The sequence below is a fragment of the Pteropus alecto genome, unplaced genomic scaffold (assembly GCF_000325575.1).
Source record: "Pteropus alecto unplaced genomic scaffold, ASM32557v1 scaffold113, whole genome shotgun sequence".
NCBI lineage: Eukaryota > Metazoa > Chordata > Mammalia > Chiroptera > Pteropodidae > Pteropus > Pteropus alecto.
The window spans coordinates 6010792-6038729 of record NW_006433949.1 but is presented as its reverse complement, the minus strand read 5'-3'; the positions used below and the strand labels follow the sequence as shown (position 1 = coordinate 6038729).

General features: G+C 40.5%; 2 protein-coding genes and 1 long non-coding RNA gene across 4 annotated transcripts in view; 1 reads left to right on the top strand and 2 right to left on the bottom strand.

Moving 5' to 3' along the window:
* The window catches only part of LOC112477225, a 1672-nt gene extending 1305 nt beyond the window's left edge, over positions 1–367 (bottom strand). Inside the window, exon 1 of the long non-coding RNA XR_003045362.1 lies at positions 19–367. This is a non-coding gene — a long non-coding RNA (uncharacterized LOC112477225). The remainder of the gene's footprint in view (positions 1–18) is intronic.
* POP5 (POP5 homolog, ribonuclease P/MRP subunit) overlaps positions 1–1809 on the top strand; it is a 3742-nt gene extending 1933 nt beyond the window's left edge. Inside the window, exons 3-5 of the mRNA XM_006908616.3 lie at positions 376–525; positions 697–780; positions 887–1809. Of these exons, the coding sequence (XP_006908678.1) occupies positions 376–525; positions 697–780; positions 887–1002 (350 nt within the window). The 3' untranslated portion in view covers positions 1003–1809. The remainder of the gene's footprint in view (positions 1–375; positions 526–696; positions 781–886) is intronic.
* Positions 1810–2073: 264 nt separating this feature from the next.
* Positions 2074–27938, bottom strand: part of RNF10 (ring finger protein 10) — a 27922-nt gene continuing 2057 nt past the window's right edge. Inside the window, exons 2-17 of one of the 2 annotated variants that reach the window (XM_006908617.3) lie at positions 19919–20115; positions 15162–15361; positions 14155–14245; positions 12930–13114; positions 12714–12850; positions 10915–11075; positions 9517–9642; positions 8992–9265; positions 8660–8793; positions 7583–7700; positions 7247–7348; positions 6093–6248; positions 4242–4342; positions 3892–3967; positions 3653–3811; positions 2074–3042 (exon numbers count right to left, since the gene is read on the bottom strand). In XM_006908617.3, coding sequence (XP_006908679.1) covers positions 2966–3042; positions 3653–3811; positions 3892–3967; positions 4242–4342; positions 6093–6248; positions 7247–7348; positions 7583–7700; positions 8660–8793; positions 8992–9265; positions 9517–9642; positions 10915–11075; positions 12714–12850; positions 12930–13114; positions 14155–14245; positions 15162–15361; positions 19919–20115 — 2294 coding nt within the window. In that variant the 3' untranslated portion in view covers positions 2074–2965. The remainder of the gene's footprint in view (positions 3043–3652; positions 3812–3891; positions 3968–4241; positions 4343–6092; positions 6249–7246; positions 7349–7582; positions 7701–8659; positions 8794–8991; positions 9266–9516; positions 9643–10914; positions 11076–12713; positions 12851–12929; positions 13115–14154; positions 14246–15161; positions 15362–19918; positions 20116–27938) is intronic. The other variant, XM_006908618.3, reaches the window with a different exon arrangement.

Genomic DNA, 27938 nt, shown 5'->3' with positions numbered 1-27938 from the left:
GTTGGGTGCTACCAGAACCTACCGAGCCTATATGCACTAGAATCTTTCATTCAGCCAAGAATTTTCTTCTGAAGATGGATCTCCGTGCCCCCGCCCCCCCCATTCCATTCATTAATTAGTGAATTAGAAGAGCATTTAAAACTCTAAATCAGCCAGTTCTGAGTGCTGTGCAAGGCACTGGGTGTTGTCTGGCCCCCATTCATAAATGAAGGTCTGTCCTCTAAAATTTTTTTCCTTCAGGAATGTTTTTACTAATGCATCCTAAGTGCCACTGCCTTGAACAGTCTCTGGCACATAGTAAGCTCTCAGTTACTCTGTTTTTAACCTGCTCCTGAGAATCCAAAGTTTCCCAAAACTATTTTTTCTTTCCTGTAGTGCGGTATCTTAATGCCTATACTGGAATAGTGCTACTTCGATGCCGGAAGGAATTCTACCAGCTTGTGTGGTCAGCTCTTCCCTTCATCACGTATTTGGAGAACAAAGGACACCGTTACCCATGTTTTCTCAACACCTTACATGTGGGAGGTAGGGATGCATGTGGTATGGCTGCTGATTTTCAGTAGGTAACAGGTTCAGAGTTCAGTCTTGACTCATGGGTGGGAGTTCCTGCCAAGAACAAAATGCTTTCCCCTAACTCAGTCTTTGAGGCAGACACCTTTCACAGGCTGTTGACCACAAAGCGCTTTCATGTACCAGGTACGATTAGAACATGTCAGAAGTTCCTGATTCAGTACAACAGGAGACAGCTGTTGATCTTGTTGCAGAACTGCACTGATGAAGGTAAGCAACACTAGCCCAGTGTTCACTAGGCATTGACTCCAGCTGAATAAGGGGTCACACTCCCAAAGACATCTTTCATCCATGCTGTCTGCCTGCCTTTCTCCAGGAGAGCGGGAAGCTATCCAGAAGTCTGTCACAAGAAGCTGTTTCCTAGAGGAGGAGTCGGGTGAGGAAGAGCTTTCAGATGGTGGTGGTGAGGAGGCTGCCGAAGCAATGGAGTGAACCTCTGCAGGCTGCACTGTGCTCGAGCCTCAGGGCCCACTTGTTAAGACATTCTGGGAGGCAGAAGCATCTTCTACAGTTCTCCAACCTGGACGACTGCCAACCAAATGCAAGTTACTGGCTCAAAATGGAGGACTTTTCACTTAAACTGAAGTCACCTTTACCTAGCATTGCCTGGTCAAGTGGCTCTGAAGGTTGTGAACCCTCTGTAGTTATAGATACCTTTGTTCCCCATACCTGGCTGAGAGGTTTAACATTGTATTTGGCTCCTATAGCATTTAGCATACTGAGGCAGTTCATGCTTGGCCAAGTTTCTTCCCACTCTACACCTGGCCTCAGTGGAAGGAGTGGCTCCTTATGTGGTATGAGACACACAGCCTCCCACTTGAGACTTTGTACCCCCTAGGATGGGCCCAAGCAATCCAGGGCATTTAGAGTAGAAGTACTGAGACACAGCAACTGAACTGGCACAGATCTATTGCTGATCTCAATACTGACCCACAGAAACTTGAAAATATGAGATTCTTTATCAGCATTTAATTAGGTAACTTGACAAATAATGCAGTTCTCGCACTTTTCTTGAGGGGAAAAAACCTGGCCTCATCTGACCTCATTATTCTAAAGCCAAGTAGCAGCTGGCAGTTTTTGGCAGTTCCACCCTTCCCTTTATCCTTCCTGGCAGGTGAGGCAGCCACACACACATGAATTAGGGACAAGAGATTGTAGTCATTTTTGATCTACCCACTAATGACATATTTAGGATGTTTTCTCTGTAATAAAATAGATGCCAAAGTCTGATACATTTAACAGATTTGTGATTTTTGCTTCATACGCTTTCACCTGAGGCTGGAACACCCTCATCTACCCAGGATAGTTCCTGACCCAGGATTTCTGAACCTTTTAACAAGGACAGGTTAAAGCTAAGCCCAGCTCAAGATCCCTTTATTTAGACCTGACACTAGGAAAGATGTTACTCTATGACAGAAGAATTGCTCAAGCTCACGGTAACTGTTACTTCGGAAGTATGTCTAGCTGACCTGTAATGAACTTTAAAAAAACAGAAAGCTCACATTGCTTGTGCAGGTGGTTTATTGCAACCATTTGCCATCACATTCTATTACACCTAGAGGTTACTTTATTAAGCAGCGAAAGAATTCACATCACTCAAATTTAGCTCAAACCAAGGCAAGAGACTACTCTAGACAACAGGGAGGCAGTGGCAACCCCACTGCTTTCAATCCTGTCCTGCTCTGCCTCCAGGTGTGCTGGACTCCTGCTCTTATAACAACTTAGGCCACTGTCACTTGAAATAAGTTTGATCTAAAGGTTGGCAGGTCCTGGAGCTTCCTTCGTGACAGTTACAGCTTTCCTTGCCAAACAGAAACCACATGCAAGAGGCAAAACCCTCCATCACACATGCAAGTGCAACCCAGCTCTGGCCCCACAGCCTGGTCTTTTGTCAGAAGAAAGACTGCAATTCAAGCAGAGTATCCTAAAGCCATCCCTCTGGTTTCTTTAAGAGAACCGAACAGAGGAAAATTCAACTTTTTAAAAGACACAGATAGGTGTGTTGAAACCATGACACCCTGACACATGATGTCACAGCAGAACAGTGCTATTTAATACTTTGGTTTAGGCTGCTCCCAGGGATGCTGAAGGGACTCAAACTTATTTTGGGTTGAGAAAAACTAATTACACATGGGTCAAAAAGACTAACCTAGCAACAAACTAAAAACCTTGGCAGGAAGAGATCTCTTTTGAGTGTCAATACTTTATTTTGGTGTAAAGACGGGAAGCTGTAAAATACACTGTATTTAAAATCTTCTTGGTTCCCCCTCATGTTGTGGAAACCCCCTCCCCCCCAGAGCTAATCTGTTCAAACTCAAATACTTAAAAATTACAGCAGCAAAACAAAAGCACAGAAAAAAGACCAGATGGGAGAAGGTAGCCTGGGCCAGTAGTGTCACTTGGTGTGGACGACTGAGGTGCTGAACAGGAGCTTCTGTTTCTGTTTTTTTCTCTTCTTTCCTCCTTTCTCTTCTAAATGGAAACAGAAAGAAAGCTTAGCTTAGAATGCCATCCCATTGTCCCCTGGCCCGTTTCATTACTGAGAATCGTAGAGTAGCAGCTAAGAGTGTAGGCTCTGGAATCAGACTGCCTGGATTCAAACACCAATTCTTGCATAGTCTATGTGTTTGTCTTCGGGCAAGTCACTTTATCTCCCCAGACCTTTTTCCTCATCTATAAAATGAGTTACACCCATTGAATATGGTTCATGGGAGAATAAAATCAGCACAATGCTAGGCACACATAGGGAGCACACTATGAATGTTATTCTTGTCTAATCATAAATATCAGAGTCGGGGTGGGCTTTGAGCCCAACTTCTGCATCTCAGTCCAAAATCTACTCTCCACTACTGTGTCTTAGAAGGGATAAAGAGTTCCTCAGAATTTCACATCCAGGCCTCAAGAATTAATCTCAGGTGGCAGAAAGGGTCCCATATGACATACCAAATGGAATGTTAGTTGACACTAGAATGTGAGCCCTAAGGCTCAGGGAAAAGTGCCCGACTGATTAGTGATGTCTGCCACTGGATCCAGATGGGCAGGACAACCCTGTGCTGAGCACTCCAGTTCTTTTTGTCTTTACCAGAGAGGGCATCTGAAGGAGGTGGTGTGTCCAGTTTCATGAAGGCTGCTTCAATAGCTTGGCTGAAGGAATTCTGGAAACTGGGCACAGGAACACGGTCCGAGTTATCACTCTCTCCATCACTGTCCACAGGGGCAGGAGGAACTAAGCTGTTTTCATCTAAAAAATACTAGTGTTACAATTCTGGAAACAACTCAAGAGACTTACACTTTCTGAAAGGAGCCAAATTCCCCCTTTACCTGGAGGGCCGTCCTCACCTCTCTTTGGAGCAGTTTTGGGCCACACATCTGTTTTTGCTTTTCCAACTCTCAGCATCTGCCAAAGTGGGAAAAAAGGGGTAAGAAATCTAATGATTTGATAAATAATGAAAACTCTGATTCTCCCTCAACTACTCTTGGCCTCTTTCCTTGGTACATCTACAATAATATCTGCGACTAAATCCATGAGCTTCCCTCTTAAGAAAACCTTCCATTATACTGAGTCAGTGTAATGTTAGCCTGTAAGTCTCCCTTCTCCAACAAAGGGGTTTTCAGAAAGAGTAGAGTTCATGATAAATACCCTTGGGCTGCTTCACAAGCAAAAGATTTACCTGGGCAAAGGAAGGGAAAGGAGAGTCTTCTTCCAGACTCCCAACGCAGAATGAAGGACTGCCCTGACTGGCAGTGGGTGACACAGGAGTTAGCAGAAAGTCTGAAAGGGAACCAGAGACCTGATTATACGAGTCAAATTCCAAAGAGAGGAACCCTGAACCAGGTCTGGATAATTATCAACCTCACCTCTGAACCAGGCCTGGATAATTACCAACCTCACCTCAAAAAGCAAACCTTGATCCAACTTCTACGTTACTATGTTCTTAAAAAGCCAAGAACATGGCCTAATGTTCACACCAGTGATCAGTATATAGATAAAATTTAGTGGTTACAGTAACACCAAAAGATATGGCAGAATCTATTCCCCCAGTTAGAAAAACTCCACATCGGCTGGCTCTCAAGGCCTAGGTACTAGACTGTCATAAACTGGTTTTATATAGATGAAAAAGCTCTGAGTAAAAAAAATAAAATTTAATCAGGTCAGCCTTTATGATCCAGCCAGCAGATGTCTGTGACTTGGGAATATTCAGTTAGAATCCAAAACACACGTCAACAAAATCCAGCACAAAGCAGCAAGCTTTTCCCTGATACTCCCTCAGGAATAGTCTCCATCCTTTCCAACCTTACATTGCACATTTCCCACAGATTAGTCTACCTGCTGCGCTGATCACTGCTGGATGAGGCCTATTCACTCTCCCAGTAGCAGGCTCTTCCATAGTCAGCCAGAGCTGTTTAGTACTTTTATTCCTAAGACCATCCAACTACTCTTGCCGAAGCACATCGAAGCCCACCCAAATCTTCAGCAAAGCTAGTACATGAAAACACAATCTCTGTATCATAAATGATGTAGTCGATGTTCTGCCGTATTCCTTGTATAGCAGCTCTCTTCTGAGTCAAAGTGAAGAGCATCATGGTCATGCAGCCCTCGTGATCCAGGTTCCAGTTCCAGTCCCTGCCACTAACCTAGTTTCTCAGCCTTAGCCTTGGGCTCCTAATCAGTGATAGGCGTATGATCACAACGGTAAATAGTCTGATCTTGGACATTTTCTTTAAAATGCCTGACAGAAAATAAATTTTAAGTATCAAAATAACTGCCAGGTAAATGAAAATCAGAAATGATAGCTCTCTAAAATGATATCAATTATTAAGTGTTTAATTTCATATGGAAAAAAATTTAAGGCTGAAGGCCTCTGAACAACCTCGCAATCCTGATCTGACTCACTAGAGTGGAACACCATACCAGTTTGGAACATCATCATCCCAGTATTTTTTTATACATTTAGAAATATAAATCCATAATGAAATGCTTTGTGGCTTTTCTCTAAACCCACAAATAGTATCATATTTTGTTCTACAACTTTCTCTTAACTCAAAGGTTCGTGAAGAGAGCTATTTCCTTCAATAGGTATAAAGTATTTTATAGTATAAATGCTATAATTTAGCCATTTCCCTACCAGTAGACCTTACAGACTGTTTTTCTCCCCTGTGCTATTATAAACAATGCAAACATGTTTAAGCATACAAAGGATGTATCTCAAAGGCTGAAACTAGAAATAAAACAGCAGGGCTGCAGGGAAAAATCAATGTTTAACTATTCTATATGAGCTGCTTTAAGGTTTTTAGAAGCTAAGGCATAAAGCAGTCAGTGCAGCCAATGGGAAAGGTGAATTAAATGGCAAGAATCTGATGTATCTCTGAAATATGTTAAAAAACTACCCAAAGTAATGTTAGTTACCTAAAGACTCCGCCATGCCAAATAAATTGAGTATTGTAAATTCAGACACAATGGCTTTGTTTTAAGGTCTATGGCTGGTGGCCAACTTCATTCTTTAAATTCCAACTTTATTTACCTGCTTGGGAACCTGGACTTCTGCTAAGAGGAGAAATGGAGAGACCCCCATGGCCCTCAGTGCTGGTGGGACCCAAAGCAGAATCAGAGGAGCTGGTATAGGAGTTGAAGGCAGGAAACTGCTGTAGATTCTCTAGCGGAATGTGGACTTCTGGGTCTGCAAAGGAAAGATGAGAATGGTAGACCCAATTACAGATTTCCTCAAATCTTGCTCAACATTTTAAGAAAGCCAACATGAATCCCTCAGGGGTCTGAAGGATGTAGACAGAAGTTTTAAAACCCAAATTTTAACAGTCACTTTATGTCTGTCTTTGTTTTACTATAAAACCCTTGTCCTAACTATTGCATAATTGAAGCTGGATGATAAACATAGAGGTTAATCGTCTGTTCTATGTACTTGAGTTTGATTACTTCCATAATAAAAATGTTAAAAAGCCCTTGTTCCTGAAACATGTTTTCTCAAATGTTTAGGACATGTGCCAAACAGCTACATAGCATCGGGACCCCCGCTATATATTTGTCCCAGATGGAGAAGTAAAATCTGTTTATCATACCAGATGGAGTCAAATAGCTAAATCCTTTCCCTAGCCAAGGACTCGATTCCTAATTTTTTTGAGGATAAGCAGGCCCTCATGTCACACTAATCTTTTGAGTTCCATGAAGCTTATATTGGTGAACCAGATGAAAAGACTCTGTACTTTATGATATGAAAAAGCTCTTAAATCTAACTTCCTGCATACATTCCCTAGTTTGTCAAGGTTTTTCTACTCTTATCAGACCCTCCTGGCAGACTTGCTATGTATAAATGTCCCTTTTATAGAGTCAAAGGTGAAGTCAATGATCCATCCAGAGAACACATGGGACAGCATTCAGCAGATCTCCCATTTCTTCCCTGGCCAGGTTTTTCACCCATTATGCCAAGGATAAATTTAATCTTATTCCTTACTATGTGCTATGCACTGTGACCTGCATTAACTCATTTAATTCTCAAATAAGCCTATGAAAGAGATACTCTCACGATTCATATTTAAGAGTTGAAAGAAGTGGCAGAGCTGGGATATGAACCTAAGCAGTCTGGCTCCGGGGCCAGGGCACTGAGCCTCTGTACAATGATACACAGCTGTATTAGTCAAAGATGAGAGTTCTTGAACTTACACTTGCCCTGTTTTTTGTTCTCCTCCATCTCAATCCTGCGCTCTCGACGGCGCTCCTCCCGGGCCTTCTTCTGGCGCTGACGTTTCCTCTTCTCAATGTCATCTGTGGGTTGGTCAGGTTGTGAGGAGGTAGACCCAGGACAACCTTGCCATATCCTCCTCCCAGCTGCCTAGTAGCTAAGGCCACATAAGTGGGCCCAGCTGGACTATGAACGGATGGATTGTATCAGTAGGTTGAGACTCATGATACCACTCCTAACTCCTCCCACATTGGGTTTCTAGTCAAAAGAATCCATGAACTCCACTATAAAGAGAAGCAAAGTAGGGGCATACTCACCTGAGAATATCTCTAGAGTTTCTTTAGAGACCACAGGAGGCTGCAGAGCCAGTTCACAGATGCTGAACTCGCAGGTAAGCGGCAAGTGAGAGAGATACCTGTGACGCTGTCGAACATCCTACAGTGGAAAAAGGACTAATATTCAGAACTAAGACCAGGCCTAACTCTGAGGGCAGAGATTCCCACCTCAGACATGCAACAGTATACACACACTCACAGAGAGCACTGAGGCTCAAAGAGTAGTACTAAAGTTATCACCATTTTGAAAAGCCAAACAGAAGTATCCTACAGTAAGGTAGGATAAGCAACCAAAAGCACTTTTTTGGTCTGTGCTACAAATGAATGAATTGAGCCTGGTAACAAATAATCTCAAGCTGATCAGCTGTTTCTGATTTTCTGGGGTCCATGATAGGAGACAGAATAAATAAGATAAAAGTGAGTTATATGCTGGCAAAAATCTGGGAACCGCTGACAGAATTAATGATAACTAGGTAGTCAGATACGGCAGGTTTCTCTACTGAACAAAGTTTGGCCTAAAACAGTAAAAAATGAAGCCCATCAATTTGAGTTTAAATTTTTCTTTTTGGCATATTTGATAAAGTTTATAGTACTTAAAAAGTCTAAATTTGAAGCTTATAACAAATTAGTAATCAATATAGGGATAACTCAAAGGGCAAAAATTCAGATATTGCTAAGCCGAAAATGTACTTCAGGCTCACATAAACTAGCTTAAAGCCTCCAAGGACTTTTCATTTTCTTGGACATTTCTCCCAAGCAATAAGGAGAAAGAGAAACAAAACAAACTCATCTTAAATGAAAGTAGAAGACATCTGTACTCCCAAACCACAGTAAATAACTTGTGAAACAGAGCAGCGGTAACTAACAAAACCCTGTCACAGTAAGGTAGCCCCATTTAACTTTTAAAAAATTCACAGGCACCATCACTGACAAAAATAGCCCTAAAAATAAAAAACCTAAAGGCCTTGAAGGTCTGCGAACTTGGGCTGGCTACGCCCACCTCAAAGACATTAGGTTAATGCTGCTCCCCAACCCTTGATCTCCAAAAAAAGGCCTTACCTCAGACATGGAGTACCCAACGATCTCCACCACCGTTGCTGAGATCTTCTCAGGGCTCTGCTCCAGGCTACCATACTCCCGCACAAGGCAGCGCACATTCACAGGGTGCAGGAACATGTACTGGCCATCCTCCGCTGAAGACAAAAGCCTCTGTTACACAGTATTCTTGGCCAGCCCTTGAGACAGGGCCTTCTTTATAGCTAGGCCTGCATCTCCCTCCCCAAGCCAAAATGCACAAGGATCTAGTGGCAATATCTCCTTCCGCTTAGAGTCAGTTCATCTCTCTGAAACATCTCTGTGGCAACCCAGCTCTTCCTCTCAGGGACCCTCACCTTGGTAAAAGTAGTAACAAGGAGAGCTGCTCAGGTGTGTGAAGCCTGGCTTGGTGATGGGTTCCTGCTGGCTTGACTCAGTACAAATGGTCCCCTCTCCAAGATTGTCATCTGCTAACTCCGAGTCATCACAGGTCTCTGACAACCCCTCAGGCTCCGGTTCAGACACTGCTTCCTCTTCCTCTACCAGAGGGAGACCAAGAGGACGAGAAGAGCCCAGAGAACAAACTTCGGTGGTTTCTTCATCAAAAGCAGACAGATACTCTAGCACACCCTGTAAGGACAAATTCTAGGTCAACAGGAAATATATGTGGGCAAAGGCGGGCATAAGAAAAACTCTCTGGATGCTTACCTTAGCTGTCACATTCACTGATTTAATACTCCTGGGGAAAAAACTTATAAGCACAAAAGAAACATAGTCCCCTCTTCCCCCAAGAAAGTCCAGATCTCACAGCACTGCCCAGCAACGCAACAGCAGCATCTGAGGAACAGTAGCCACTTAGTCTGGAAAAGGGACACACTAACCTTCCTGGGTTGAAAAACGGACTCCTTCGCCAAGGGAGCCATCAGCACCAGTTGTTCCAAAGCAGCCACGACACCAGTGACCTCCCCTCTGCTTTCAGCCAATCCTGACAGAGCCTCTTCCCGAGTCTAGACCACCAGAGAGAAGACCAGAGAAAGCTAAGTTTTCGGAAACTTAGTTTGAAGGGCAAGGGCTTTATAACAGCCTCTCTCAACAGGAACAAAAGTTAAAAGGCAATAAGACCCAATGGGAAGAGTTTAAGTACTTAAAATCCTCAATCTTTAAGGGAAACAGGAAGCAAAATAGTATCAGATACTCAAACAGGGTAATATATTCTGCTTAGAGTCTCTGAATATGACAATACTATACAAAAGCTTCCTGAACAGAAAGCCAAGAACATACAACCAGTCTTCTAGTTTTTACAAACTACGTTGAAAGAACCCCAGTGCAGGAGGCAGGGGTTTGCCCAACACCCACTTCAACCTGGACAGCTTTATTTCTATGTAGTTTTTCTAACTGAAATGCATTTGAACAAACGCTCTGCTCTGTAGAAAGAAAATAAAAATTAAATACACAAGAACCTGCCCAAAGAGGATTTAAGAGTTAGACAAAAAGCCAAATACCAGATTCACCTCTTATTAGTTAGGTGTTCTCAAGCAAACTACCTAACCCATGATTCCATTTCCTCATCCAGGAAAGGGCGTAGTTGTATCTATCACACCAGGATATGAAGCCTAAGTGAGATAAATGAAGTACAGTGCCTTAGCACAGGGCCTGTCACATGCCACTCAATAAACAAGGGCTGTCAATGTCTAATATAGATCGGTGATTCTCAAAATGTGGTCTGGGGATGAGCAGCATCAGAATCATCCTGGAACCTGTTATAATGCAAATCATTGAGCCCAACGAGCACATATCTACTGAATTAATCTCTCAAGGTGGAGTTCAACAACCAGTGATTCTGATGCTTGTTAACACTTAAGAATCCCTGTCATAGAGGATATATAAGACAGGGAATTCTATATTTGGGTAATTCTTGCTACTCCAAAATCCTCAGTAGATACCTCTAGGACCTGCTGGATAGGCCATAATACTTTCTCCACTAAAACATCTCTGAAAATAAATCCAAGTGTTTTCCTAGAAAACAAAAACTTATAGCTTTGCTTAACTAAGAACACAGCTAACCAAAGAAACTCCAGTGTCTCAAATGGTTTATAAGTCATTTTGATGCGTTCTTTTAAGCCCCCGGAGAGTGCTTTTGAAAACCCACTAGGTCAGCCCTTCCCTCCCATCATCAAAGACCAGAGCAAATCCGTTTGAGCCATTCCCTGCTATTATCTTAAGCGTGGAGCCAAAGTAACACTCCCACCATCTCGTCTATTTCCAGTGCATTGTCTCACCTTGAGCTCCTGGATGGCTGCCTCAATAAAGCAGGACTCAGGGCTGTGCTTCTCCTCTGCCAGCTGCTGCTCAAGCGCTATTTTCTCTTCCTGAACCACCCGGCGCAGCACCTGCTCCTTAGAGGCCAGCAGCAACTTGGAGTACTGGCTGTGCTGTTCATCTACAAAAAAGCCAGCAAGATCACAAAATGCAACACTCAAAGCTCACAACACTCAAAGCATACAACTTTTTTTCTAAGGTGACGCTTATAAAATAATTCAGCATAATTTACTAAAAATAATTAAACAATGATCTTAATATAAAGTTTCTAACTCTGACCCTATTATACAAAAACTCTATACAAATTATATTTTTATGATATTTAAGTATAAATGCTGGGTCAAAGGTTATGAATATTTTAAACACCACCAAAGTGCTTCTTTCCAAAGGCTGTATTGATTTATATTCCCACCAAGAAGAAGAGTACCTATTTCCCCATCCCTGCAATTTGATCTGCATTAACTCTTAGCAAAGTGAAATCTCTAGATACTTGGAGGTTATCCCGATAGCTTTTTTCCAGGAAAAGTTCATCCTATGTTTAGTCCATTCTTCTACTAGGTTGTTATCTATTTTACAGAACACCTGTATGTTCTGGATGTTAATCTTTAGTTTTATTATTTTTATTTATTTGTTATTTTGGTGACACTGGTTAACAAAATCCAGTAAGTTTCAGGTGTACAATTTAGCAATAAGGCATATATATATATAGATATATATATATATAATTGCATCGTGTGTTCACCACCGTAATTAGATTTCTGTCACCACGTATTTGACCCCTTTTACCCTATCTACCTCCCCCCTACCCCCTAATCTTTAGTTTTAAATGTTTAAATTTTCCCCTAGTTTATTCACCTATTAACTTTGAGGAATCTTTACAGATTTCAAATTTATCTTTCTTTTTTATTAACTTTATTGGGGTAACACTGATTAATAACATTATGTAAATTTCAGGTGTATATAGAGTAACATCTGTATACTCTATTGTGTGCTCACCACCTGAAGTTTAGTCTCCTTCTGTCATCACATATTTGTCCCCCTTTACCCACTTTGTCCTCCTTCCATCCCTCCTTTACTTTTACAGCATCTATGGCTTCAGCCTGGTTCAAAAATTCATCCATACCTAAGGATTTATATATATATTGTCCTATATTTTTTTTAAAGGTTTAAGTTTTGGATGTTTTTACATTTAGTTCTTCAATCCATCAGGAATTGATTTTTATGAATGGCTATGATAGGAATATAATTTTTTTTTTCTGTAAGAAGAGTACATTGTTTCAATACCATTTATTGAGAAAGCTCTTTTGCCCAGAAATTGAAATGCCACTTTAATCCAAAACTCACGTCTACAGAAAATGAAAGGAATACAACCCCTTGCACTTTCCACACCATATGCACTTATCATATTCAATACCCTGCCCGGCTACCAGTGTGTCTCTTCTATTAGACCAGCGAGTTAGGATGACAGGTGCCAAGACTGGCTGACTAGAATCCCAAAGACTGGGCACAGTGCCAGATACTATTCAACAAAGCCTTGTAAAATGAAAACTTAAAAAATATATAATTGAACCAAACTTGAAACCAAGAGTTAATCCATTCTCTGCAAATTATACCCCAACCTACTGGAATCCTATAACTAATTTGGAAATGCTAGACACTGCTTGCCCAAAGACTAAATTCCTGATAGTAGGAAAATATGTTCACAGTAGCCTTAATGGGTGTACCCAGGATCACTGCCCCCAAGATTAACTGAACTTACCTCCTAGATGAATAGGATGGTCTACATTCATCCATTTGGATTTGGGCAAGGCCACCAACACCCCTTTCTCCCTCTTCATCAGCTGCATCGTAATGGTATCACCAACAACATACTGACGAGACTCTGTGGCAACAACACTGTAACATGGACATTTAGATGTAGCAAGGTAAGGAGTGAGCAAACTGGGGTCTAATCTAGTAAATCTCTCCATCTCACCTCTTGAGATCCTTCTTATGCACAGAACTGTAACAGATGGGACATTTACTCCAGGTCTTCTCACTCAGTGAAAGATAGTGCAATATGCATGCCCAACAGAAAATGTGTCCACAACGGGTTATCTTGGCTGCAGTCGGTGGATATAGGCATATTGGACAAGATGGCACTTCGTGGCTACAAATACGCTGAAACAAAATATCACCACAGGTTACACTGCTTTCGGAAATGACTATGGATTACCAAAATTAAAGTCTCTTTTCTCCCATCCCCATCCTCATCCCCATACACCTCTACTCAACACATCTTCATAAAGCTGTTCAACACTACAAGTATATGTTATGATAGCACTTAAAGCAAATCATTAAGGAAACCATAACAGTAGTTTAATATTTAAAAAAACCCAACTACATAACAGATATTTTGGGGGTTCTATATTAAAGAGAAAAAATGACAGATATCAACATATGATCCTGTTTACAAAAAATGATTTATACATACATGTATGATGGCATTAAAAAGGGTCTAGAAGTAATGTACCAGTAATTTCTAACAGAGTCAATGAGACTTTCATTTTATATGGATCGTTGTTGTTTTTAACCAATGCATATAAAACTTAAACTTCACAGGTCTTTTATGTCATTCTCAGATGATTTTATGAATTTTCACAGTAATGGGAGTCCAGGCTTTGAGGCCTATGGTTTTGAAAGGTATTTTACCTCATATAACCCAGGGACAGAAAAGATACCCAGAGCTCATAACTTCAATAGAACACAAATGTAGCAGCAGTTTGGACAAAAGTGCAGCTGTGTGGCTCATTCACCAGCCACAAGGCTGAGGCCTGATTTGATATAACAGGTACTACAAATGGCTACCAATGAAGCAATGTCCGTGTAATGAGCCCACCCTAGGTCAGGAGGGTAACCAAAGCCCCTCACATACTCCCCTGGTTGCTTCTTCCCAGGAGAGAGAAGGTAGTAGACAGGACTGCTTTTATACCTTCAGATCAGAGCTCTCCAACTCCCTAGGTCCTGCAGTCACTGCCAATTAAGAGAGCACAAAATGAGCTCCAGGAAAAACTAGGACTGACCTCTGGGAAAAGTCTACGGTAAGGCCATGCAGAAAAGGGTATCAGCAGTGACCGAGCCAACAGCTGCTGTGTCACCACAGTCTCTTTCTTTAGTTCTCTCTCCCACTAACAGCTTATAAGCTTAGCTGAGCTACTCACCACTTGTTCCACAAAGTCCCAATTGACTAAGGTATCAGGATCAGCAAAATGAACTGTGTAGTCTTGGTCTTCAGACACCACAAATTGGCAGCTAGAAAAAGGAAAATAAAGAATGGGCAAACTGTCAGAATCTACCAACAAGCCCTCAGCAGAAATTCATCATCTCTTCACTTAGAAATCAAATGCAGACCATCAGCAGCCATGGTTTGTGAAGGACTGAACTGGGCCTTCAGCTTCAGATCTGAGCCTCAGCTATGAAGGGAATCCAAAGACTCAGCGGGTAGGAGTCTAAACCCATGAACTCTTGTTTCTTTTGCTTCCAAGCCCAGCCAAGCTGCCTACAGGCCTCCCCTGAACTAAAATTAACCCAGACTGTGGCTCCATCGACCAGCAGGAAGCCAGATTTGCTTCCTCACTCCCAGAAACCCTGGAACATAGCTAGTCTTCAAGGCAATAGAAAAGGCTATTCTCAATCATTTGAGTACCAGCTTATATGAAGTACATAATAAATGGTTACTTCAGTCTAGATCCAAGGTTAAATCTTACATCATAACACCACACAAAAGGAAAAAGGAAATCAGTATCTGAGCAAAAGTATGCCAAGCACTACAACTTATCATTCAATTCCCCCTTAAGTAATTTCTCTTCTCTAGAGAAGCTGAATCTCAAAATGGTTAGGTAAATTACCAAAGATCAAAGGTCAAAATAAGATTCAAATCTGGGTCCAATTCTAAAGAAAATACTTTTACTACCTCATCATGATACTAAAGCATTATTTATTTTTAGCATCTATTTTAGCATTATATTCTTTTAAGTCCATGAACATTCACTTGGAAAATGGGTTTTCAACACTTGCCAAAAGAAAAAGGGAGGAAAAAAAAAAGAAAAAGACCCAAATCAACTCCCTTTCTGCCTCCCTCCCACAGTAGCTTAAAAGAAGTTCCTCTCAGCACCACAACTGCCTGGAGACATAATTTTACTTTCCTCCTGAAAGTAGCCATACTCACTTGGCCTGTAAAAAGAGTTCCTTGTTAAAAGGCTTATGCCCCCACTTGTTCCTTTTTCCCCAGCTGCCATGTCCACTGCCTTCAAAGTGACCCGCCTGGCCACGGGGTTCAAAAGTGAAATTCAACAAGTGGTTCAGGTTGATCTTCTTTGGACCAGAGAACTGGGCAGGGCTAAACTCTGCCCGTTGAGCCTCTGCTACCTAGATAGAATGACAACGAATCAGAATATTTCAATTAGGATGACGCTTACTGATTTAGAGCAGAAAACAGCACAAACTCCTTCTATTGCTTAAAATAATAACTAATTAAAACATAGGCTTAAAGTACACAATCTTCCTAGGAAGGGGTAATGCAAAAGTCTATCCAAGATCCAGATGGAAGTGGAGAGGGAAAAAAGAGGTTAACATACAATTACTTAAACTGTTTACTAGGCCCTGCTAAGTGGCAGTTAACCATTAAAGAGCAAAATGAACTCCTCTGGCTATCCTGAAGCACAAAGATTTACTTATAGAATTAATCCTACCACAGTCCCATCAGACTCCCATATCTTCACTCTTGTTAGCTATTTGTTCTCTGGTTTGTTTCTGGCAAAAGCAAGTCTGTGGAACTACACTCTGCAAGAGGCTTGCAGGCAGCTGCTAACTGCCATAGGCTTCAGGGTCCTGCCAGAGACCTCCAGTCTAAGACACACACTGCTATTCATTGTTAATTAAAACTGACAGAATTAGAACATGTGGGCAGACTGGCTCTGTGTCCAGATATAAACCCAATCAGCAGACTCAGAAACAGTTTGAAAAGTGGCAAGAAACAACATGAGAAATACCACTGCACGCGATAGAAGAAATCATAGCGAGGCTTTTTCAGTCCAATATTCCCAAACTGAAGTGGTACAGTTACCTGCTATAAGTCAGCTAATGCATTTTCTAATCCCACTTTCCCATCTAATGTCATAGCACTTTGCCATGTCATTAAATATTTGTACGCAGTAACTTTAAATGGCTATACATCATTACGTTACAGGGATAAACTATAATGTCCTAGTGTGTGACAGATTATTTGTACCTTTCTACTGTGCAACAAAATAACGCTGTGATAATAAACACTTTTGGAAAGGTCTTTATGCACAAATATTTAAACATCTAACATTATTTCTTTTGAATGTACAGCAGCAATTATTGGGTCAAAGAAAATGCAAACTCAAGGCTTTTGCTGCTTAGTCGAATTTAGAGAGTAGTAAGCAGCACTTGCACATATGTGATAAAGAATCTAAAGAGTACAAACAAGAGATGCAATGAAAGATATCTTCTATTCTAGAGGCATTCTATGCATACAGAATCATAGTAGTACATGACCTTTACTAAGTACAGTGGCATACTATAGAGTTAGGCACTTTCCTTTTATCTTAACAATAGATCTTAGGAGACAATACCCCCCATTGTTTACATAACTCAACGCAGGAAGCCCAGGACTTTCACATCATCCCATACCTCATCCCTTAGACTCTCATTTCCACATGGCTCTACTATCCCCTAACCAGAATTTTCCACTCCCAATGCCCCAAATTTAGATAAGAGCTTGTGCTCACTCAACAAAATCCCCCACATTCTCAACCTCTATCATCTTCATGTTATTATCCTAGCTAGCTCACTGTCATTCTCTCTGATACTCCCATAATTCCTGATTATCCTTCCAACATGCTAACTTCTCAGTTCCTTGACCACCTCTCCTTTAATCAGCTTGCCCTCCGCCCTACTCAGCCAGCCACCCATTCCCATGGGCATACTGTCTAGATATATACTGTCCAGTACAGCAGCCACCACTAGTGAGATGTGGCTGCTTTTGTACCTCAAATGTTGCCAGTACCACATTGTTAAACAGCATTTTAGCTATACTGGGTGAAATATATTAAATTTTACTTTTTCAATGTGGCAACTAGGAAACTTTAAATTACATATGTGGCTTTCTTTCTATTGGACAGTACTGCTCTACAGTGCTAGACCATGATGGTTAACCGCATCGCTCCCACCATCTTAATTTTGAGCACCCTATATCCAACCAGCTCTGACTCCTTTCCCAGTCTGTTCTCTCTGGTCCTGATTCCAACAATTGTTCACCCCCACTGGGATCTGCAAGCCAGTGATCCAACCCTCAAAATTTTCTTTCCTAATTTGCCTTAGATACTATGGTCCATTCCCCGCTTCTCAAATCAGTTGTATTCACCTAGCAAAAACCTTCCCCCCAACTAATCCCTCTGCCTATTCCACACTGGCGCCTGGAGCAGTTAAACACACCTAAAGGACACGACCACACCACACTGACCAGTCTCACTAAAGTAGACCCTTATGCTGCCTGGCAGTCACATTACAATCCTATTACACTTGTGTACTCCATTAATTCCCATAGCCACCCAGACAACTCCATTCCTTAGGCTTCCAAACTTCCTCTCTCAGTTCACCTCATTTATTTCACTGAGACAATAACAATCAGAAAAGAACTCCTATACCCTCCTACCAAGAACTCTGCCTTCCTCTTGTTATTGTGGATGAACTGGTGAAGCTCCTATTTAAGCCAACTCCTCAGGGACTCAAGGACTGTTCTGGCAATTCTCTCCCTGTCCTCTGCATCACATTTTCCCACTCACCAGAAAAAATCCCATTAGCAGAGACGGGCTGTAATTTCTCTGACCTTAAAAATCTCTCTCAAAGTCATATTCCCCTCAAGCTACTGCTTCACCCCTCTGCTCCCCTTTAGAGCAAAGCCACCAGAAAGTACTGTCTAGGTACTTGCCATTTCCTCTTCTCCTCCTCCCATTCGCTCAAAAATCCATGCCAATCAGGTTTTTATCATCACCACTCCATCAAAGCAGCTCAAGACTAACAACCTACATTACCTTCACATTTCCAAATGTAATGGTCAACATTCAGTCCTTCTCTTACTTAGCCTATCAGCAGCACAGGACAAAATTAATCACTTTCTCCAAATGGCTTTCAGTTCCCTTCCTCCCTTTCTGCTGGTTCCTTATCATTCTGACTCAGAGCTCAGTCCCTGAATCCATTCATTTTTTGCAACACGCACTTCCTTAATGACCTTGCTTAGGTCCAGTTCCATAGCTGCAAACACCAACTGCATGCAGACAGTTCTCTAGCCTGGGTCTCCTCAACTCCAGGCCTATCCCTACTTAGAGATCTAATAGGCATCTGAACACAAATATAACATTTCCAAAATGAGGTTATTTATCTCAACCCCTCTTCTCCCTGACAAAAAAATCCTGTACTCCTCTTGAAATATTTCCCATTTCAGTAAATGGTACCTGAATTGAGTTCCTGCCAAAAATGTTACTCATTCATTTATCTGCTCAGACCCCACATCTAATGTTAAAAATTCCTGTTAGCTCTACCTTCAAATATTCCCTTAAATCTGACTACCATCACTCTGTTTCAAAGCTTCCATTGCTCTCACCAGGAATATCTTAATACCTACTTACCAGCCTCCCCGATTCCACTCACCCCTTTAAGATTCCAAGTCAGATTACCTCACCTCTCTCCTCTTAAAGCCTCCAATAGCTTCCCATCTCTCCAGACAAAAGCCAAAGTCCTCAAAGCCCCACATGACTTGACCCCTTTTTCCTGTTCTTTGGTTTCATTTCCTACTTCTCCTCCACCCATGGAAGCTCCTTGCTTTACCTCAAACACACCAAAAACATTACCAACTCCAGTCCCTTGCACTTATTCCTTCTGGCTAAGACACTATTCCTCAAAATTGTATGTTGTGCTCCCTTGCTTCATTCAGGACTCTAAATGAAATTCACCTCCTCAAAGTTTCCCTTAGCCACCTTCTAAAACTGTACTCTTCCTGGTTAGTGCCTGGATGGGAGACCACCTAGGAAGACCAGGTGCTGTAGGCATAAATAATAATAAATAATAAAAAATAATAATAATAATTTAAAAAATAAATAAAACTGTATTCTTTGTTATTCTCTATCCCTTTACCTCTCTCTTCTTTCAATTCAATAAGCACTTACTATCAGATTTATCACATAATGGTTTATTTGTTCTCTCCGCAAGCTAGAATATAAGCTCCTAAAAGACAATGTTCAACTTGATATTATATTCCAAACTCCTAAAGGGTATTTGGTGCACAGAAGGCAAACAGTAAATTTCTGGTGAATGAATGAATTCTACCATGAGTGCATCCATTAAATCTGTCCTATTCTATAATGGTCACACAGTATAGAACATTCAAACAGCAGGATAATTTAACCAGTCTCTTGTTGGTGGCATTTAGGTTGTTTCCCAAATTTTGCAACTACAAACAATGCTGCAGTGAACTCTCTTTCATATAAATCTTTACGCACTTACAGAAGGATATCTAAGAAACTCCTAAAATCAGAGTACCTGTGACTAAGGATATAACATTTTACATTTGCAAGGCAAATGTCATTTATTGTCATTTTACTACCTAAATATTCCAAAGGGTACCTATAATTCAAGAGTGAAAAGACTATACAAATTAAGGTAACCAAAATTTGCTATCATTTCTCACAGTTCATGATTATGTTATCTTCATGGAAATTTTCATAACCTTTGAGGGAAGCGAGAAGGCAAAGTTCCAAACCTAGTTAATCCTCCATTACTTAAGACTTCTTTAGTTATTCACTCTTCCACCTTTTGTTCCCTTACCGCCCAAACTATTAATAAACAAAACAAAAGCAAACCTCATGCTTATGTTCTCAAAAGAACACTTCTAAAGTCTCATACCTCATCTCGTCTTCCACCATTAAAAGAAGAGCTAAAGAGTTTGCTGCTGCCGCCACCCCTTTGAGGAGGCATCTTGTTAAAAGTTTTGCTTTTCTGTGAACTGGAGCGACGGGACTGGTTGCTAAAATTTTCATTTTTGGGGTAGGAAGGTTCACGTTTGCGATTGTAGCGCTTGGATCCACTTGAGTTCTTTCCATCTAAAAGCAAAAACACAAAAGAATTATATGAGAAATGATACATATACTTGGTCAATTGCTCTCCACCTCACAACAAAACTGTGTTTAAACAAGAGTAAAATGGGCCCTTCCATGACTGTCAAGAATTCTGGGTTTGGCCAGAGCCATTAGTGCTTTAGGCAAAATATGACAGTAAGATGTTCTTCGTTGCTGTTGTTTTTTAATAACGAAAATTAAAGGTTCCCTTCCTCAGGACAAATACCGTACAGACCAAACCAACCACATAGATTCTCAGTTCACAATGTCTCTCTATTTTACAGAGCTTAACCACTGCTCTTGTAAAGTCCATTCAGACAAAGTGATAGGAAAAGGAATAGCCTACCTATATTAAGGAAAAGTATTTTATCTGGAAGCAGGGTAGAAGACATTTTTTCCCTTAAATTACTATAACATAGCTAGCTTCTATACTACAACATCCTGGCCTAGGCCCTAGCAGATCTATTAAAGAGGCATAAAACAAAACAATATTTACACATGTTCTACAGGTCAAACTGAGAAGCTATTGACAAAAATTGTTGAGCTCTAAGAGCATATTAAAGCAGCATGAATTATACCCTTTTAAAAAATATTTCTTGCTTTTATTCTACAATTATAAGAACATATGTTCAGGAGGAGAAAAAAAATGGCATAGATGATACAGGCTTTGTTCACTCCTACTGTGACCAAATCGAAGTTGTGACAGAAACACAGAGCAAACAGCGAGCAAAGTCACCTGAGATCCAGATGAACGGAAGCACTAAAACTAGGGAGAGAAATAAGAAATCACCTACACCAGTAGAAGGTAGGATGGGGGGAAGCAAGGCTGTCAGCCCCAAGTGGCTGAGTGAGACGGAGGCTGTTGCAGCAGCAGCTGCAGATGCCTCTTAAACGCGCCGTGTCCACAACCAGACTTTCCAGTGACGGACCTGCCTGCTCTGAGCACCAGCGCCAGATCAGCCGCTTGGAGGGGCACCAAGGACTTACAGGGGGGTGCTGAGTTGTTGGGACGAGGGCCAGGAGCAAGGGCCGGAGATGAGGCTCTCTCCGGGGCAGAAGTGCTGGTGGTATCCATTGCTCCTATGCTGTGCCCTCTCTCCTCCCAGGGTGCGGACTCAGCGCAGCCATAGCTGAGATGTCATGGAACTGGATAATAGACATCATTCATTCTGCCCAGAGGATTCCATGAAACTCTGTCTCCCCCAATTTACAGCCCCACCCAAGCCACATCCAATTGTGTTCTCGGGGAGTGCAGTGCTCCTTGCTGAGCCAAGTCCAAGACTCACACTGGTGGCAGCTGGCCTCGGTTTCTGGTGTGGCCTCTTGAGGCAACTATAAGCACAGCATCTGTGACTGCTTGCTGAACCTTTACAGGTGGCCCTGGAGGGGCACAGGCTGGGGCTAAAGTTGGCCGGCAACTGAAACCCTCTCAGAACTGTACCACTGGACACCTACTACACAAAACCACGCTAATAAGACCGGAAGACTTAGGAGCTTTGCTTAGTTCATAGAAACAGACATGGAAAGACAGCCAAAATGGGAGGACAAAGAAGCAGAAACTATATGAGAAAACAGAACAGAGATCCAAGAATAATGGAGTCAAGCAACCTAACAGATGCAGAGTTCAAAACACTGGTTATAAAGATGCTCAATGAACTCAGGGAGAGAGATCAACTCAGTAAGAACTTTAAGAGATAAAAAACATTAAAATGGAAATGGAAATTATAAAAGGGAAACAGTCAGAAATGAAGAACACATTATCTGAGATGAAGAGCACATTAGAGGGAATAAACAGAGTGGATAAAGAAGAGGATCGAAACACTGATATAGGGGATAGGGAAGCCAAGGACACTCAATCAGAACAGCAAGAAAAAAGAAGCCAAGACTATAATAATTTAAGGAGCTTTTGAAACACAATTAAATGTAAAAATATGTGTCACAGGGGTATCTGAAGGAAAACAAGAAATTGAAGAGCTATTTGAAGAAATAATGATGGAAACTTCCCTGACCTGGTGAAAGAAGTAGACATACAATCCTAGGAAGCTCAGAGAGTCCCAAAAAAGATGAACCCAAAGAGGCCCACACCAAGACACATTATAATTAACATGCCAAAGGTTAAATACAATGAGAATCTTAAAAGCAGCAAGAGAAAAACACTCAGTTACCTGCAAGGGAGCACCCATAAGACTGGCAGCTGATTTCTCAAAAGAAACTATCTATGCAGGACAGAAGGGCTTGGCACAAAATATTTAACATGATGAAAATCCAGGATCTACAACCAAGAATACTTTATCCAGCAAAGCTCATTTAGAGTCATTTTCGACTCATTTAGAGTCGAAGCACAGATAAAGAGCTTCCCAGACAAAAATAAGCTAAAAGAATTTATCAATGCCAGGCCAGTATGACAGGAAATGTTGGAGGGATCTCTTTAAGAAGAAAAAACATGTATCAAAAACATGAATAAAGAATGGTAATAACTACATTCCTATCAACAAGTACCTCAAATGGAAAAGAATTATATGCTCTAACCAAGATAGAGTAGCTGAATAGAGAAGAAAGCAAGATCCCTATATATGCATACAAGAGACTCACTTCAGATTAAAAGACACACACAGACTAAAAGGAAGGGGATAGAAAAAGATATTACCTTGATGGACCTATAGGGTATTGCACTGAATGAAATAAGTCAGAGAAAGACAAATATCACATGATTTCACATATATGTAGAATCTAAAGAAATAAACAACAAAAACAGAAATAAATTCATAGGTATAGAGACTATTTTGAGGGCTACTAGATGGGAAGGGGGATGAGGGGGACGGCAGAAAAAGGGTAAAGGGATTAAGAAGTACAAATGGAGAGTTACAAAATAGATATGGAGATATAAAATGTAGCATAAGGAAAACAATTAACGATGTTGTAATAAATATGTAAGGGGGAAAAGGGGTACTAGATTTAGTGCGGTGATCACTTTGTGAGTTATATAGATTTCTAATCACTATGCTGTATAACTAAAACTAATATATTACTGTATGCCAACTATAATCGAAAAAAACATTGAATTGTACAATGTAAATACAAGCGATTGTCTATTATAATTCAATAAATCCGGAGAGGGAAAAATATATGTTCAATTTTGAAACCCTGAATAATTTACATTTGCCAGTACTAAGAAAATACCAACCTATAAACAGTGTTTAATTTCCTTTTACTCTCCATTTTAGCCACATGCCACACATCTTCCACAAAATGACAGGCATACAAGATATACTGTCTTCTACCTATTACTCCATGAGCATTTTCATGCATCCGTAGTCTTCAAAAGCACACACTAAAGGCTGAGTTGTTGCCTACCATACACTTACAGAATAATATAACCAATCCTATATCGCTGTACATTTAGGTGGCTTCTAATTTTTTTTTTTTGCCAGTTTAATATAACAGTATTGGAAGACTCTTTATACAGTGGCCTCTAAGATTATGTCAAATTTTCCAAGTAGAATTAGCAAATCAAGTATAATCATTAAAGCCTTTTATACATCCTCAAGTTGCTTTCTAGAACCATAATACCAATTTATTTATATTCTAACAACTCTATAAGAGTCTAATTCACTACATTCTTGATAATACCAAGTTGAATAAACTTTGTTAAATTGAAAGGTCAAAAATAATTTGTTTTAAATTTGAATTTATCTGATGACTAGGAACAAGCACTTTTCAGTCTGTTGACCATTTGTTTTTTGTGTAAAGAGCTTGTTTGTATTCTTTGCCCCATTTTTTTCCTGCTGGGGAGCTGAGCTGCATAGATTATTTTGTCCCAAACTGAACAAAGAACCCTGACCAGACATAATTAACATGTGCCAAGGTTTACCAACTTTAAAAAAAAAAAAGAAAAAAAGCAGAGGGGGGCAAAATAAAACCTGAAAACCATACACAGCTAAATAACTAAAGGTGAAAGAGGTGCCCAAATTAGTCTCTGCACGAAAAAAGACTAATTTACCATTCTTGTCCCTTTGCTCATTCCATGTTATCTTATTCCAACATGGAAATCTGACCAAATCAAGTCTGCATACTAATTTAATGGCTTTAAAAGCAAAACACTCAGAAAGGAAGTTGGGGGACTTTTAATGAAGAAATTCATTAGGCTTACCCTCAAACTTCAAGGGAGTGGTGGTTTACAAAGTCAAGAGGATTCCATAAGCCTCGGAAACTACCAAAATTTTCCCCCAAAATATATAGCTTAATCCTGTTTATGTTAAAAATACATAAATAGAAACATGTCTGAAAAGGCATCAGAGCAGGCTATCTATGACTGTTACCTCTGGGAAATAGAGTTATCTACTTTTACCAGTTCATAGGAATCACCCGGATGAGCTTTCAAGGGATTCCTGTGCTCAGTCCTCATCCTAAGATTCTGACTTCAGTATACTTATTATTTCAGTAATTTTTAAAACTATAAGTACCTATAAGAAATTATTTCTAGACAAGCAGAATGATCAGCTTATTTTACAGCAGACTAAATAAATTCAAGATGAAACCTATCTTCAGAGAAAAGGAAATGTAAGCTGATAAATCAGAGTTCATATTTTGACAGCAATTACCGTGCACCTGATTTGTCAACAGGGGCTAAATGAGTGGTTTGCCATCCTCTCCAAACCTGACCAAATGATGACCTGGGAGACAAGCTAATAGTCAAAGGTGACAGTAGTAATGTAAACACAGAACAGATGGGTCACAGAAACATTGCCAAGCTAGGAGCACTCCTACCAGTTACCTTTAAATCCCAGTTAGGAAAAGTTACCAGAATTTAATCTGCAGTTAGAATACTACTTCAGTTAGCAACAGTTACTGTCAAACATGGCAGAGTAACAATTAGAAAATGAAGCTTCAGATCTCATATTTTGCCTTGCTCTCAACCCACGGAATTCATTTATAAGATTTCAAATAAATAGAAAATTCAGAAGGATACAGAACTCCAGCTAACTTTACCATGAGGACAAATGAGGTCTTCTGAAGAGGACAGGCAAACACAGGAAACCACGTTTTCCCCTAACCTCATTACCCAAGACTGTTTCAGATGATCCTGCACTGACCCCGTTGCTTTCAAGACAAGCATAGATTAATTTGCATAGATTTAAATTAAGCCAGATTCCACACTTGTAGAGCTCAAGAAGGTAAACTGGCACTCAGTAGGATTGTTTTCATGTAGCCACTTATTACCACACTGGCAAGGAAACAGTTTCATAATGCTTACAAAACAACTTGATGGACAAGAGAACTGCTATTTCTAAAACAAATTACAACAACTGACCATATATGGATTTATGATTTCAGTTGTGAAAATCGACTCCTTCATCTTGTTTTCCACTTACCTAAAAGTATGAAGTCGGACATCTAGAGTAAGAGGTTGGCTCTTATCTCTAGACTCAAGCAACAGGCAGCTAAAGATTGAAGGTATGTATGGTCAGGTCTGGGAACCCAGGGATAAAATTTAGAGTATTGTTTTTGAAACATTTGATAGACAACTTGCCAGGATATACATGTAAGTAAGTTAAGGGAAGAATTTGTCCTCCTATGAGAGATAGCAAGGAAATAATCTGCTTTAGACTTTGGAAAGTAGACAAAAAAAAGTCAAGGTAAGTTCCTGAGAAAAACATTCTCTGTTGAAAATTTTAAATTTCAAAGTGGTGGTTCTCAATCCTGGCTGCACACTATGGATGTCAAGGCCCAAGGGCCTATCCCAGACCTAAAGAATCTAAAAGAATCACTAGGGAAGGACCGCACACATCCCTATTTTTAAAAAAAGGTCCTCAGGAGACTCTAATGCACAGCCAGAGCTGAGAACAACTAACTGCCAAGAACTACTTTCAAGACATATTCCAAAAAGGACAAGACCATTAAATAGCTCAAATCCAGAACTCGGGATCCCAAGATCAACAAGAACTGAAAACTTAATCCAGAGAGTCTGTTATTTCACATTTCCCTAGTAGAAAGGTCTCTACCATATAACAGTAAGCATATCCCAGTCTCTTGCCTCCATTACCAAATTAAAGGCCATAAATTTTCCAGCTAAATAATTTGGCATCAACATTTCTAACTCTAGTGCTGACAAGTGGCACAGCCTAGAGGTCAGAACATCAGCCAAGAAGTTTCTGTTGCTGATTCATGCTGAATCACAAGCAAGTTGCTTACCCATCATCCAGAGTGGTTGACAAACACCTCCAGAAGGGTAATATACGACATTACTACAGAATCAACTGACAACAAATTGAATCCAGGTGAAATTAGTAATTCTGAATAAAAGGAAGAGAGAGGTGGTATCAGAAATGATGTTACCGCCAGTGAGTTACCTCCTAAGTGGATTTATACAAAATGTACTTATAAATATTGCCTAGTATTTAAGAATTCACTTGTAAATGACCCTATTCCCTCTAAAGCCTTGGTTTTCTTGTCTGTAAAACAGGTCTAATCCTCTATCCTCCCTCCTTACAGGGTCATGAGAATTAAGAGAAACTTCCGTAAAAGCCTACCACAGTGCTTGGAGCATAGTTATTGCTATTTTTTGAAAGCCTATTATTAATAAATCTAATTCATTCTGGTCAAGAGCACTCACTAGACTTCCAACAAAGCCATATATACCAAAGACTCCAGCCAACAGGCCCAGAATTCTTCTAACTTCTCCAAGTGGTTTTTATTGAAGGCTTCAAGTCACCTCAACTTTCAAAGCCATCAAACCTCCAGGTCGGTCCACTTACAGCTCAGAGGCATTCTTTTTATTTCTTTTCTTTTTTCCAGAGGCATTCTTCAAGGCAGATTACCACTAGTAATCTGGCTCTGGTACCAGAACAAGAGGAAGAGTGTCAGGACAGTGCTTCATATCACCAAACTCAAAATAACTGCTTCATAATACCTGACCTTCTCTTAACCTCCATGGAAGTACTATTCTCTGCCCAGGGAGATAGGGCAAGAGCCCAGTTCTGGGCCAGGGTCCACTGTTTACCCATAAACTGCCTAGCCGCTCTCTTGCCTTTTTTTACTTCCTTTGCTCTTTCTAAAAGACTCTCCCCAAACTCTAACCCACCTCTCTCCTCTGGACTATATTCCTGGGATAGTCATTGTTTAACACTCTTAGAAGTACACCTTAACCCTATCAAAACAAAGCTGTGGGAATATATCCAAGAAAAGGAATGTTATGTGAATGTTTGAAGCAATTAGCCCAGGCAAAGAAACTGTGCTATGCTACTCTGGCCGGAAAGATCAAATAAATCCCAGTAGCCAAATTTACCTATTTCCTGTGTGCATAAAGGACAAACTTAAGCCAGACACAAGAAAGATTCAAGTATATTAATCATGTAGCTAGGAAGCAAGTAACTATTTATGACATACATGATTTAGAGAATAGAAACCAGAGGTTCTTTCCTCACAGGAGGGAGGGAAAGGAGAAAGAAAAAGGCATCAAATATTTAGAAACTGAAAAACTCTTGTTACTTTGACAAAAGAAGGGCAAGTTATGTCTTTTCACCTACCTCTTCCTGTTCTTCCTTCCACTCAGTACTGAAACTCAAGAGGTCCTTTCAACAATTTCTAGCAGAATCAAGTACAGCAAGTGTTCAGTCAGCTTTTGAAATTACAGACATCTTTTTACGAAATTATGCTGAATTTGAGTCTACCTTTTTGTTAGAGCAACCATCTAGAAGTTACTTTTTAAGAGGTCCTGAATGGTATCTGCCGTGACAGCAGTGGTCCATAATGTTCCAAAGGCAGCATATGCAACCTTTCATTTCAACCTTAAAAATTAGCCAGTATCC